This window comes from Nicotiana tabacum, chromosome 24 (assembly GCF_000715075.1).
Source record: "Nicotiana tabacum cultivar K326 chromosome 24, ASM71507v2, whole genome shotgun sequence".
Taxonomy (NCBI): domain Eukaryota; kingdom Viridiplantae; phylum Streptophyta; class Magnoliopsida; order Solanales; family Solanaceae; genus Nicotiana; species Nicotiana tabacum.
The window spans coordinates 13386730-13401988 of record NC_134103.1 but is presented as its reverse complement, the minus strand read 5'-3'; the positions used below and the strand labels follow the sequence as shown (position 1 = coordinate 13401988).

Below are 15259 nucleotides of genomic sequence, written 5' to 3'. Positions count from 1 at the left end.
GCCGAGCATTGATGACTTATTTGATCAGCTTCAGAGTGACAAGGTGTTTTCAAAGATCGATTTGAGGTCGGGCTACCATCAGTTGAGGATTAGGGCATTCGATGTCCCTAAGACAGCCTTTCGGACTCTATATGGGCATTATGAGTTTCTAGTGATGTCATTTGGACTGACAAATGCCCCAGCAATATTCATGGATTTGATGAACCGGTGTTCAAGCCTTATTTGTATTCTTTCATGATTATGTTTATTGATGACATCTTGATCTACTCCCGCAGTCGAGTAGAGCACGAGCAGCATTTTCGAATCGTACTTCAGACCCTCAGAGACAGTCAGCTATATGCTAAGTTTTCAACGTGCAAGTTTTGGTAGGTTTCAGTCGCTTTCTTGGGGTACGTTGTATCAGCAGAGGGCATCCAGGTAGACCCTAAGAAGATTGAGACAATTCAGAACTGGCCTAGACCTACTTCAGCCACAGAGATCCAGAGTTTCTTAGGTTTGACGGGTTATTACCGTCGGTTTATGAAGGGGTTCTCATCTATAGCAGCCCCGTTAACCAGGTTGACCCAGAAGGGTGCCCCATTCAGATGGTCAGACGAGTGTGAGGCGAGCTTTCTGAAGCTCAAGACTACTTTGACTACGACACCGGTGTTGGTGTTCCCTACAGATGCAGAATCTTATATGGTATATTGTGATGCATCTCGTATTGGACTTGGTGTGGTATTGATGCAGGATGGCAAGGTAATTGCATATGCTTCGCGGCAGCTGAAGCTTCACGAGAAGAATTACCCCGTTCATGACCTAGAGCTGGCAGCCATTGTTCATGCGGTGAAGATTTAGAGGAACTATCTGTACAACATGTTGTGTGAGGTATTCATAGATCATCAGAGCTTGCAGTATTTGTTCAAACATAAGGAGCTCAATTTAAGGCAGAGGAGGTGGTTGGAGCTATTGAAAAATTATGATATCACCATCTTGTATCATCCTGGGAAGGCCAATGTGGTGGCCGATACTTTGAGTAGAAAGTCAGCAAGTATGGGCTGCCTTGCATACATTCTAGTCGGTGAGAGACCGCTTGCATTTGATGTTCAGGCCTTGGCCAATCAGTTCGTGAGGTTGGATATTTTTGAGCCCAGTCGTGTTCTAGCTTGCATAGTTGCTCGATTTTCTTTATTTGAGCGCATCAGAGATTGGCAGTATGATGACCCTCATTTGCTTGTCCTTAGGGAAACAGTGAGGCACGGTGGTGCCAAGAATGTTACTGTTGGAGATGATGGAGTTTTGAGGATGCAGGGTTGAGTTTGTGTGCTTAATGTGGATGGACTTCGTGAGTTGATTCTTGAGGAGGCCCACAATTCCCGGGATTCTATTCATCTGGGCGCCGCTAAGATGTATTAGGACTTGCGGCAGTATTATTGGTGGAGGATAATGAAGAAAGATATAGTCTCATATGTGTCTTGGTGTCTAAATTGTTAGCAAGTAAAGTGTGAGCATCAGAGACCTGGTGGTTTGCTTCAAAAGTTAGAGATTCCTGATTTGAAGTGAGAGTTTATCACTATGGATTTCGTTGTTGGAATCCCACAGACTCAGAGGAAATTCGATGCAGTATGGGTTATTGTGGATGGGTTAACCAAGTCAGCGCATTTCATTCTTGTGGCAGTTACTTACTCTTCAGAGTGGTTGGCAGAGATTTACATCCGCGAGATCGTCCGTCTTCATGGTGTGCCCATGTTTATCATTTATGATCGAGGTACGCAGTTCACCTCGCATTTCTGGAGGGCAGTACAGCGTGAGTTGGGCACGCAGGTTGAGATAAGCGCAACATTTGACGGACGAACTGTCCGAGCGCACTATTCAGATATTGGAGGATATGCCCCGCGTTTGTGTTATACACTTCGGAGGTTCATGGGATCAGGTCTTTCCACTTGCAAAGTTTTCCTACAACAACAGTTATCAGTTGAGCATTCAGATAGCTCCTTATGAGGCATTATATGGTAGGCGGTGTCGATCGCCAGTTGGATGGTTCGAGCCGGGGGAGGCTCGGTTATTGGGCACATATTTGGTACAGGATGCCCTGGATAAGGTCAAGATTATTCAGGATCGACTTCGCATAGCTCAGTCAAGGAAGAAGAGTTATGACGATCGTAGAGTTCATGATGTTGTATTCATGGTCGTAGAAAGAGTGTTGCTCTAGGTATCACCCATGAAGGGTGTGATGAGGTTCAGAAAGAAGGGCAAGTTGAGCCCTAGGTATATCGGACCTTTTGAGATTCTTGAGTGAGTGGGAGAGGTGGCTTACTGGCTCGCGTTGTCACCTCATTTATCAGTGGTTCATCTGGTGTTCCATGTGTCCATGCTCCGAAAGTATCACGGCGATCCATCCCACGTGTTAGATTTCAGCACTTTCCAGTTGGACAAGGATTTGACTTATGAGGAGGAGCCGGTGGCTATTATATACCGAAAGGTTCGTCAGTTGAGATCGAAGAGTTGTCCTTCAGTTCGAGTATAGTGGAGAGGTCAGCCCGTTGAAGCAGCTACCTGGGAGTCTGAGTCGAACATGCGGAGTAGATATCCCCACCTTTTCACCAGTCTAGGTATTTTTCTATGTCCGTTCGAGGACGAACGTTTGTTTTAGAGGTGGAGAATGTGATGACCCGAAAGGTTATCTTAAGTTTTACAACCCAATTTTGTGTTTTTAAGCTTTAAACACCTCATTTTATCCCTCCTCGATTTACGTGCACAGTCCGGGCGTGTTTTCAAAAAGATTTTATGTTAAAAATTGATGAAAATAATAATTTTGCCTAAAAAATTCATTTGAGTTGACTTCGGTCAACGTTTTGAGTAAACGGACCAGGATTCGTGTTTTGACGGTCCTGGTGGGTCCGTATCATGATTTGGGACTTGGCGTATGCCCAAAATCCGATTTGGAAGTCCTTAGCTCGAGTTATCGGACTTTGTCAAAATTTGAAAATTAAAGGCTTAATGAGTTTGAAATGTTTGTCCAATGATTGACTTTTTGGATATCGGGTTCGTATTTTGGTTAGGGGTGCTTATCGGGCGGATCTGGCGGATAATTACGCTTAACGGTTTGGCTTATCGGTCATCGGATTATAAATGTAGTAATCTGTTAGCCATCCAATAAGATAACTGGCGGATTGGTATCGGATTAACAATTATCGGGCGGTTAAAGGGAGGTTTATTTGCTAAACCAAATAGAATATCAAAAACATGTTGTAGAGAAACTATTAGCCAAGTCAAAAATCACAAAGGTGGCAGCTAAAATGAGATCTTGTAGTTACAATGGAGGAACGAAACGACGACTTAGTGTTGCTATAGCCCTTATTGGAGATCCAAAGTTGGTTATTTTGGATGAACCAGTAGGTAGTGGTAATTAGAATTCTTACTTTTATGCTAAAAATAATTTATGCTCAACATTTTATTTTCCTGATACCTTTATAGACTACTAGTATGGATTCGATAACACGATGCGAAAAAAGGGCGTGCCATTATCTTGACAATTCATTCAATGGAAGAAGTTGATATCTTAAGCGACTGCATAGCTATCATGGCAAAGGGAATAAAAAAAACCTTACCTGAAGCTGAAGGATTCTGCTTTTCTAAGCTCTGGTCGAGAGAAGAGCCAAGCCCAAAAGCTTCAGCCTTCAAGAGAGAGACCAATCTGATAAGTAACGAGTAATGAGCACGAGCATATTCTGATTAAGAGAAATTTTGATTAGGGATTTAGGACTTAGAAGAGATGAGTGAATAGTTATGACTGGTTGAATTCTCAGTTCTCACCCTCTGGCTGCATACTTCAATTGAGAATTAGAAATTAGGGATTTAGCCATTTAGGATTTCAATAGTACTTTATATACATATGGGTAAAAGTGTAAATATAAAAATTTTTAACGGATTAACGGTTTATCCGATAACAAAATTGAGTAATAGGGCAATAGGGATTTTTGAAAAATAGGGATTTAGACCTCAAATTGAGGTCGGATTCTAAAACAAATTACATAACTGGGCTCGGGGGTGAATGGGTAATCGGATTTTGGTCTGAAATTCGGGTTTGGACCAAGCGGCCCCGGGCGTTGACTTTTATTGACGTTTTCAATAATGACCTAAATTGAATTCTTTACAATCGTGGGTAGTTCCTAAGGCTTAATTTGAATCGTTTGGTTGGTAATTTGCTAGATTCTATTGTTTAGGATGCTTGTTTGAAAGGAAAAGTCGTGGTTGAGCTTTGAGTTTGGTCGTTGGAGCGAGGTAAGTGTCGTGGTTAACCTTGACTTGAGGGATTGAGACTTATTTTTCTATTTGCTACATGTTTAGATATTGGGTACAACGTATATGTGAGGTGACGAGTACTTACGTATTGTTGTCGGGTTATAGCATGCGGGTGAGACTTGTTCTTGTAATTGTTGCTTTCCTTAATCATATTATCCATGCTTCAACTAGTTAATTAATAAATTGATCGTTCTTATCATGTTTACGAGCTTTGGTGATAATTGATTATGGATTCCGAGTTGAGATTGGTATTGTGGGACCATCGTTGAAGTAAGGCTTATACTTATTGATCCTATCTCCCTATTTTTACTTGTTCATTGTTATGTGGTAAGGGAGAGTGTTAATGCACGAAGGGTGATGCCGTGCCGTATGTGTGTGTTAATGCACGAAGGGTGATGTCATGCCATATTGTGAGTGTTAATGCATGAAGGGTGATGTCGTGCCATGTTATGAGAGTTAATGCACGAAGGGTAATGTCGTGCCGTTTCTATTGATTTATATGATGAGCTTAAGAGTAAAAGCACAAAGGGTAATGTCGTGCACTTTTTCTTATTGGGTTTAATTGTTTCTGTTGGTTCAAGGCATATTGGTTGTTCTAGTTATCATTATTGTTGTGATTCTCTTATCTGGTATCCCCCTCAGCATGTCCCCCTCCCGATATTATTTGTCTAGCTCTTATTTGTTGTTACTCTGTACATATGTTGTTATCTGCACAAGTTTATTATGTATGTGTCTTGTCATAGCCTCGTCACTACTTCTTCGAGGTTAGGCTCGACACTTACCAGTACATGGGGTCAGTTGTACTGATACTACACTCTGCACTTATTGTGCAGATTTTGGTACTGGCCCTAGTTGATTGTGAGGTTAGCAGCTGGATTGCTTGACAGGAGACCTAAGGTAGATCTGTTGGCGTCCGCAGACCCTGGAGTCTCTTCTTAGTCTTATTATTTTGTTGTTTCCTTTCCTTCAGAATACCGTATTTCCTTCCAGACTCTGCTTGTAGTAAATCATAGTAGCTCGTGAGTTGTGACTCCAGATCCTAAATGTAGCAGATATTATGGGTTTTATGTTATTCTGCAAATCAGTTTTAGCTTATGTTTAGTTTAATTGTTCTTGTTATTGAAATTGGCTAAGTTGGCATTAAGAATCCTCTAATGTTGGCTTGCCTAGCAAGTGAAATGTTAGGCGTCATCGCGGTCCCGACGGTGGGAATTCCGGGTCATGACAACAGGTACCACAGAATTTAATTAACAAGGCATTCAATTATGAAATTAATTTTTAATTTTCGAAATTAATATCTACCATATTAATTACGAATTATTCCACTAAAAATTCGAAATTGCACTCCTTAGTCAATTTTGAAATTCATCTATTAAATCTAATTTAACTCCTCATGTTAAGATTCAAATAGTTATCAATTAATTTAAATTACTGATGCTTTAATTTATTGATTATTTCCTTTAGACTTTCGCTTAATTTATTTCATATGTCGGATACAAAATCCACCGGCTGGGTTTACACATGAAAACTTATAAGCTTTCATAAAGGTGTATCATCAATCTCTATACCGAGACATAGATTCCATCAACTAACTATTACTTCGCCAATGTACATTATTATTATCCAATTTACAAGGCATATTGACCTACGAAAGGATCTCGCCTTTTAATAAATTAAAATAATAATAATATACATAGCTAATAATAATTATATCAATATTTAGAGTATAAGTACATTTAATGGCTAAAATTTTTATTTTATTAAGTCAGTATAAAATACTTATCTCTACTTGATCGGTTCAATACATACAAAATGTACTAGCACAAGAAGTTGGAATTAAACCATTCACATAATCAAGATAAATTATATTAATCTTGTTCTACAATTATCCATGATCATTTGTCCAATTCAATCATTAGATTGTGAACTCAAACTTTATACTTATAAGAACTGATGATTTAATCTTTCGGGTATAAGCTAAACTCTATACACTATATGTGATGACCCGATAGGTCATCTCATGTTTTCGAACTAAATTCTGTATTTCGAAGCCTTAAATATCTTAATTTAGCCTTTCTCGATTTGTGTGTGCAGTCCGAGTATTTTTTTTCCCGAAGGCTTATATGTTAAAAACTGATAAAAACAAGAATTTTTGCCTTAAAAGTTAAATTGAGTTGACTTCGGTCAATATTTTGAGTAAACGGACCTGGATTTATATTTTGATAGTCCCGGTGGGACCGAATCATAATTTTGGACTTGGGCGTATGCCCGGAATTGAATTCCGAGGTCCTTAGCTCGAGATATGAATTTTTGTTGAAAATCGAAAGACTGAAAATTTAATGGTTTTAAGAATTTGGTTAATGTTTGGTCTCATTGTTATCGGGTTCGTATTTTGGTTTCAGAGCCCGGTACATGTCTATTATAATATTTAATATATGTCTGTAAAATTTGGTGAGAAACGGAGTTAGTTTGACATGATTCAGACGTCCGATTGTGCAAATAGAAGTTTTAAAGCTTTCTTGAAAAATTCATTCGAATTGGTGTTCAATTCGTAGTTATAGGTGTTATTTTGGCGATTTGATCGCGCGAGCAAGTTTGTATGATGTTGTAGGTCTTGTGTGCATGATTGGTTTAGAGCCCCGAAGGCTCAGGTGAGTTTCGGATAGGCTACGGGGTGTTTTGCACTTGAAAAATCTGGTATTTTGCTGCAACTATTGTTCTAGTGCATTGTGCTTCGCGATCGCAAAGCCACCCTCACTATGGCAAAGGGATCTGGGTTGCGGGAGAATTTTACACTACGCGAATGCGAGACAATAGTCGTGAACGAGGATCATTAGGGGGTTTGCTCTACGCGAACGCGACCCGTTACAAGTGAACAAGTAGAGTCATTGGAGGTGGGCTGGGAGTTAACCGTTGTTCTATGCGAACGCGATACATGTATCGTGAACGCGGAGGCTAGGGGGGATAAGCCTATGCGAACGCGTAGAACAACTCGTGATCGAGTAATCCATTTAGGGGCAGCTCTTCGTGAATGCGACAGTGTTCACGCGAACGCGATGAACACTGTCGCCCAGTTATTAAGCAGTCCCATTACGGGATTATGGTCATTCTTTCATATTTTCAAAAGCTAGAAAGCCTAGAGACGATTCTTCCAAGATATTTTCTTTCCCAAATTATTGGTAAGTGATTCTAACCTACTTTCTTTCAATTATCCATTACATTTTAAGAATTTCAACCTAAAATCTATGGGTTTTCATGGTGGAAATTGTGGGTTTGGGTAGAATTAGAGATTTTTATAAAATTGGAATTTAGACCTCGAATTGAGGTCAGATTCCGAAACAAATTATATAATCATGCTCGGGGGTGTATGGTAAATGGATTTTCGTCAGAACCTCGGATTTTGACCAAGCGAGCCCGGGGTCGATTTTTTACTTTTTGGAAAAAAGTTTGGAAAATCTAAATTTATGCATTGTAGTTGATTTCTTTAGCAATATTTGATGTTATTGAGTTACTTGTGGATAGATACGAGTGGTTTGGAATCAAATTCTACGGGGAAGGCCCTGGTATAGCTTTGAATTGACCGCGGAGCAAGATAAGTATCGTGGTTAACATTAACTTGAGGGATTAGGATTTAATTGTCTGTTTGTTACGTGTTTAGATGTTGGCTGCAACATATAGGTGAGGTGACGAGTACCTATGTGTTGTTGTCGGGTAAATTATGTTGGTGAGACTTGGTTTCTTGTAATTGTTGCTTTCCTTTGATCATGTTATCCATGTTTAGACTAGTATAAACAAGTTGATCGCTCTTATTATGTTTACGGATATTTTGGTGATAACTCAATATTGATTTCAAGGTTGAAGTTGGTATTGTGGAACCAAATGTTGAAGTAAGACTTGTTCTTGTTATTTCTATCTCCCTGTTTTCTTTCGTTCATTGATTTATCGTAAGGGAGAGTGTTAATGCACGAAGGGTGATGATGTACCATGTTATGAGAGAGTAAAAGTACGAAAGGATGATGTCGTGCCATATTATGAGAGTTAATGCATGAAGGGTGATGTCGTGCCGTTTCTATTAATTATCTGGTGAGGTTGAGAGTAAAAGTACGAAGGATGATGCCGTGCATTTTTCTTTACTGTGTTTACTTGTTATTATTGGTGGAAGGTATATTGATTGATCAAGTTTTCTTTACTGTTGTAATTCTCTATCTTGTAATTCCCTCAGCATGTCCCCCTCCCGATATTATTTGTCTATCTTTTACTTGCCTTTATTTGTACATATACTGTTAAATTGCATAGGTTTATTATGTAGGTGTCTTGTCTTAGCGTCGTCACTACTTCATCGAGGTTAGGCTTGGCACTTACCAGTACATGGGGTCGGTTGTACTGATACTACACCACACTTTTGTGTAGATTTTGGTATTGGTCCCAGTTGATCGTGAGGCATAGCAGCTCGGACCGGACCATCGGAGACTCATGGTAGATCTGTCGGCGTTCACAGACCTTGAAGTCCCAGTCTATCTCTTCTGTTTACTGCTTCTTTCGTTCAAACAGTTGTACTTCTTTCAGACTTTTACTTGTAGTAAATCCTAGAATGTTCATGAATTTGTGACACGAGATCTGGGTAGTAGTAGTGGTAGTAGTAAATGATGAAGTTATTATATTATTCCGTACTCCATGTATTTCACTTTAGCTTATTTAATGTTATTTGTTGAATTGAATAAGGTTTGGCTTAATAATCTTCTAACGTTGGCTTGCCTAGCAAGTGGAATGTTAGGCGCCATCACTGTCTCGACGATGGGAATTTCGGGTCGTGATAAGTTCGTATTAGAGCATTAGGCTGCCTAGGTCTCACATCTATTTAAAATTTTATTAAAACTGAATAAATATTTATTTCATAATAAATACTATATCTAAATCAAACACATGGTTAATAGTATATATCCGAACACACGTAACAAGGTACACACAATTTGTCGTTCTTGCTCTGTAATTTTGTTCAACAACAACTAAAAGTGAACGAAGAGAGTATGTTCTAATTTATCGTCGAATTGTTCTATTAAAAATCTTTCCGAGAGATTTTTGGGGTGGACTTAATTTGGTGCAAGACATTTTTGTCAGATTTTGACGACTGTAGTTCGCCGATAATTTTTTAAGTTTAGAGGTTAATATTTTCACATTTCTAATGTTTTCCGTCGGCAAAACCATCTATATTTTAATGCTTTATTTTCCCAGTCCATAATTTCCATTGGTACATCATTCCTCGTAAGATTAGTCAAATTTTGTGTTGATCTTACGATTATAAAATCAATAATAATTACAGAATCTATATTATATTAAAAGGAGGGTGGTGAAGCATGTGGTTAAGCCAAGTGGCAAGTTAAAATAAAGCCACTTGATAATTTTAGGACAACAATAATAATTAAAAATTATAAATAGAAACATAATTAATGGAAGTAGTTGAATGAAATAGATCTTATACATAATCTAAATAGAGCTTAGATAAATCTAATCTATATATCTATATTTATACTTATATGTATATATATATTTATATATTGATCCACTCATAGATTTTCTTCTATATTAGCTAGAAATATGGAGGTAAAAAATAAAAAAATATAGAAAAACATAAATAAAGATAACCTATGACTACTTATACTCGGGAGTAAGTTACAATACAAATAAACCAAAACTTTACTTAAGATATTAAAGATTTAATGACGTTAAAAATAAAAAACATTCAAGCGGAAAAATAAGATCTTACATAAAATATACAAATTATTTATAAGATAAGAAAAAAAATTAAATAGCCAGTAAAAATTATTTTAATAACAAGAATAATAAGAATTGACAAATCGGGCAAATGAACATTTTATACGCAATAAATATTTTTTATATAATTAAAGAGTTTAAAATTAATAAGAACAAATCTTAACATGATAAAAATAGATATTAAATTCAGACAAGCTAATGAAAAGCCACATGACATTGTAATAAAATCAAGTATTGAACAATATAATAGCAAAACTAAGGAACAAATAGAGAAAAAATCAAAACATTCATCATACAAAAAAGAAGGCTAAAACTTATTTAAATTTGAGATGTGAAAATTATTTTTAAGCATGATAAGAAATGGCATGCATGTGGATAAGGCCACATAACTAAAGTTTAATAGATAAAATAAAAAATTAAAAATATTAAATAATAAAAATAAATTAGAAATAATGTGACAATCTTTATACTAAGAATTACTTTAGAAAATAAAATAAAGCAAGTATACAATACTTAAACATCAACAACAACAAACCTAGTATGATCCCAACAGGTGAGGTCTGGGGAGGGTAGTTTGTACGCAAACCTTACTCCTACCTAATGCAGGTAGAGAGGTTGTTTTCAATAGACCCTCGGCTCAGGAAGGGTAAGAAGAAGAAGAGGAAAGCAAGGAAGGAAGAAAGAAGGAAGAGGAAAGAAAAAGGGAGATATAAAGGATAAGTAGTACCAAATAATAGCAACATGGAATACAATACCTGAGGCGAACAAAATCACATAACGTAATAAAAATCTAAGAATATGAAGGGACATGCATACTACTAAGACTATCGGTGAACAACTAAAAACTACCCACTAATCTTTTACCTTAATTCTCGACCTCCACACCCTCCTATCAAGGGTCATGTCCTCAGTGAGCTGAAGCAGGGCCATGTCCTGTCTAATCACCTCTCCCTAGTACTTCTTAGGCCTACCTAGACCTCTTCTCAAACTCTCCATGGCCAACCTCTCACACCTCCTGACATGAGCATCAATTCTTCTTCTCTTAACATGTCCGAACTATCTTAGCCTCGACTCCTGCATCTTGTTCTCCACGGAGGCTACTCCCACTCTATCCCGGATAGCTTCATTCTTAATCTTATCTCTCCTGGTACACCCACACATCCATCTCAACATCCTCATCTCTGCTACTTTTATCTTCTGCACGTGGGAGTTATTGATTGGCCAACACTCAGCCCCATACAGCAAAGCCGGTCAACCACTACTCAATAAAACATACCCTTAAGTCTTGGCGGCACATTCTTATCACATAAAATACTGGAAGCGAGCCTCCACTTCATCCATCCCGCTCCGATGCGATGTGTGACATCTTCGTCAATCTCCCTGTTACCCTGGATAATAGATCAGAGATACTTAAAACTCGCTCTCTTGGGGATAACTTGAGCATCAAGCTTAACCTCTACGTGTGCATCATGGGTCCCGTCACTGAATTTGCACTCCAAGTATTCTGTCTTGGTTCTACTCAGTTTAAAACCTTTAGATTCCAAGGTCTCCAAACCTCCAACCTCGCGTTAACTCCGCTACGCGTCTCGTCAATCAACACTATATCATCGGCAAATAGCATCCACCAAGGCACCTCCCCTTGAATGTGTCACGACAGTACATCCATCGCCAAGGAAAATAAAAATGGGCTAAGAGCCGATCCCTGGTGCAACCCCATCACCAAAGGAAAATGCTCTGAGTCACCACCCACAGTCCGTACCCGAGTCTTAGCATCATCATACATATCCTTATTCACCCTAATGTACGCTATCGGAACGCCTCTAACCTCCAAACACCTCTACGGGACCTCCCTCGGGACGTTATCGTACGATTTCTCAAGGTCAATAAACACCATATGCAAATCCTTCTTCCTCTCCCTGTACTGCTCCACTAATCTCCTTAATAGATGAATCGCTTCCGTAGTCGAACGCCCCGACATGAATCCAAACTAATTCTCGGAAATAGATACGCACCTCCTCACCCTGGCCTCCACCACCCTCTCCCAAACCTTCATAGTGTGACTCAACAACTTGATGCCCCTATAATTATTGTAATTTTGGATATCACCCTTGTTCTTGTAAATCAGAACCATCATACTCTACCTCCATTCTTCGGGTATCTTCTTCGTCTTAAAAATAACATTAAACAACCCAATGAGCCACTCCAAACCTACTCGCCCCGCGCTCTTCCAGAATTCCACCGGGATTTTGTCTGGCCCTATCGTTCTGCCCTACACATCTTACGCATCGCCCCTTCCACCTCCTCTACCATAATCCGCCTACAGTACCTAAATTTCTGCCGACTTTCGGAGTGCTCCAACTCACCCACCATAATGCGTCTATCCCCCTCCTCGTTCAATAGTTTATGGAAGTATGTCTGCCATTTTCTCCTAATAAGTACCTCGTCCATCAACACTTTTCCATCCTCGTCCTTGATGTACTTGACTTGGTCTAAGTCATAGGCTTTCCTCTCCCTTACCTTGGCCAACCGGTACAACTTCTTGTCCCCGCCTTCGCCCCCGAGCTCCTCGTACAAACGAGCAAACGCGCGTTCTTAGCCGTCGTAATTGCTAACTTCGCCTCTTTCTTTGCATTTCTATAACACTCCTGATAAGTCCTTTTTTCCTTCTCGTTTGTACTCTCCACTAGCTTCAAATAAGAATCTTTCTTAGCTTCCACTTTACCTTGAACCTCTTCATTCCACCACCAGTCCTTTTTATGGCCTCCAGTAGAGCCCTTCGTCACCCCTAAGACCTCTCTATCAGCTACCATAATGTAATTCGCAGTCGGGAACAACATACTAGACGCGTCCCCCCTACTCATTCAGGCCCTCATAGCCAACAAATTCTCCCCTAACTCTTGAGCTTTGTCCTTGGTCAAGTTACCTCACTTGATCTTACGTTGCCTGCACCCCGCCCTCTTTCTCCTACTCCTCTTGATCTCCAGGTCCATAACTAGGAGCCTATGTAGGGTCGTGAGGTACTCACTTGGGATGACATTGTAGTCAGTACACAGACCTTTATCGTATTTTCTGCAGAGAAGATAATCAATCTGAGTCTTGCCCATTGAATTCCCGAAAGTGACCAGGTGCTTTTCCCTCTTCGGAAAACCCAAGTTAGCTATAACCAAATCAAAAGCTCTAGCAAAATCCAACAGTGAATTACCTCCCTCATTCCTATCCCTAAAACCGAACCCGCCATGCACATCATCATAACCCCTAGCACTAGCCCCAATATGACCATAGAAATCTCCGCCAATGAACAACTTCTCTGTGTGCGGGATAATACGCACCATCTCGTCCAAATCCTCCTAGAATTGCTTCTTGGTCTCTTGGTCCAAACCTACAAGAGGAGCGTATGCACTAATCGCGTTTACAGTAAACACACTAACTACCAGCTTAATACTCATCAACATATCATTTACCATCCTAACCTCGACCACAAGCTCCTTGAGGTCCCTGTCAACTAAAATACCTACCCCATTTTTACCCCCAGCGCTTCCTGAGTACTATAGTTTAAACCCGTATACATCTCGTGCCCTAGTACCCTTCCATCTAGTCTCCTGAACACACGCTATGTTGATCTTCCTCTTCTGAAGAATCTTACCTAACTCTATAGACTTCCCCGTCAACGTCCCAATGTACCAAGACCCAACTCTCAGTCTAGAGGCTTTCTTACCCCCCCCCCTCCCCCTCCCACCCCTGGACCCCATCCCCAGCCCCACCCGAGGACATGACCTTACTCCCACATCGCTCACTACCGCCACTATAAGCAAAAGGTATTAGGTAAACACTACCATAAAGAACAAGTAGCGGGAACGAAGGACTACAAGCTACGAACCCGAGAGCTAAAAATAACTCAAAAGAGCTACTACGAGGACAATAACACGAGCATGCACTAGAACAATGAATCTACCACGTCTAAGAAACTACCCCTATGCAAACATAGAATTAAAATGGATAGATGAAACCTTAATCTTAAAACACTAGTAGAAATGATAGAAAAAGCAATCAATCCAATTAAAATTGCCGGCAAGGCAACAGTAAATAGATGTGCGCAAATACAATTCAAGAAAGATGGAACCTGGATCACAGTCGGGGATGTCAGGACGCGCTTCCAAATCCGTTGAATGATGCTGCCTCCCGACCCCGTGTATAGAAAAGTTTCGGCGATTTGTCAATTTCACCGGAAAGTCAATTTCACCGGAAAGTCAATTTCACCGAAAAGGTATAAAAACAAGAAAAAGTGACGGAAGAGCAGTCGTCGCCGTAGTTAAAAAAAGGAATTGAGAAGTTCGTTCGCCGGAATATAGCAATCGCAGCGGCAGTCGAAAAATCTCAATTCGATAAACAATACTTAAACATATTATTGATAAATTTAAATAATTTAAATTTCCAAGCAATAGTTTAAAAATAAAACAAATATTTAATTTAATATCAAATAGTTACATATGTATCTATATTATATTTAAAAAATAGTAATTGGACAAGAATATTAAATAAAGTGTAAAGTTAAAGAAAAAATTACATGAAAACATGATAATATTACATATTAGATAACATTATAGCAAAAGTAAGAAAAACTAAGGAAAAGACTATCTGAGCTTGACATTAGAAAGTTCTTAAGGATATGATGAGAACGCTTAAAATATGAAATGATCATAAAATTCAAGTTTTGCTAGATAAAGAAAAATAAGAATTTGATACCAAATTAAAATTTTCATATACTAAATAAATATCTCATGTTGGTAATTTTACTAATGAAAATTACAAGATAATTTTTTTTTAAACTAAAGAGAAAGAAAATTTAATTGCATGTTATACAAAAAATAGTTATAAAAAAATTCAATAGATTTGAAACAATAAAAGAACTTATGTATTACTTTTTAGACAATTAAAAATTAATTTTTTTAAATAAAACGCGATATTATATGAGTATTGGCCAAAAATATTTGTGTAAAAAGCTAATTAAAATTTCTTAGTAGGGAAGAGAATGTATAAAGAGGAAAATATAGATAGTGCGATTACACTTATATTTTAAATTTATTTAAAATATATGAATTAAATTATTATATAATAATCAAAAATATTATTGATAAATTTGAATGGTGAAAGAGTTCCGAGTAAGAGAATAATAGTGTAAGAATACATTAAATTTTAAGCATAA

At 38.5% G+C, this 15259-nt stretch overlaps 1 protein-coding gene across 1 annotated transcript; it reads right to left on the bottom strand.

Annotated features, from left to right (window-relative positions):
* Positions 1–3516: 3516 nt before the first annotated feature.
* Positions 3517–13388, bottom strand: LOC107817870 (uncharacterized). Its single transcript, XM_075247340.1, has 3 exons — positions 13082–13388; positions 12641–12859; positions 3517–3710 (listed from the first exon to the last, which is right to left on the bottom strand). The coding sequence occupies exons 1-3, from the start codon at positions 13386–13388 to the stop codon at positions 3517–3519; spliced, it is 720 nt and encodes a 239-aa protein (XP_075103441.1).
* Positions 13389–15259: the final 1871 nt, after the last annotated feature.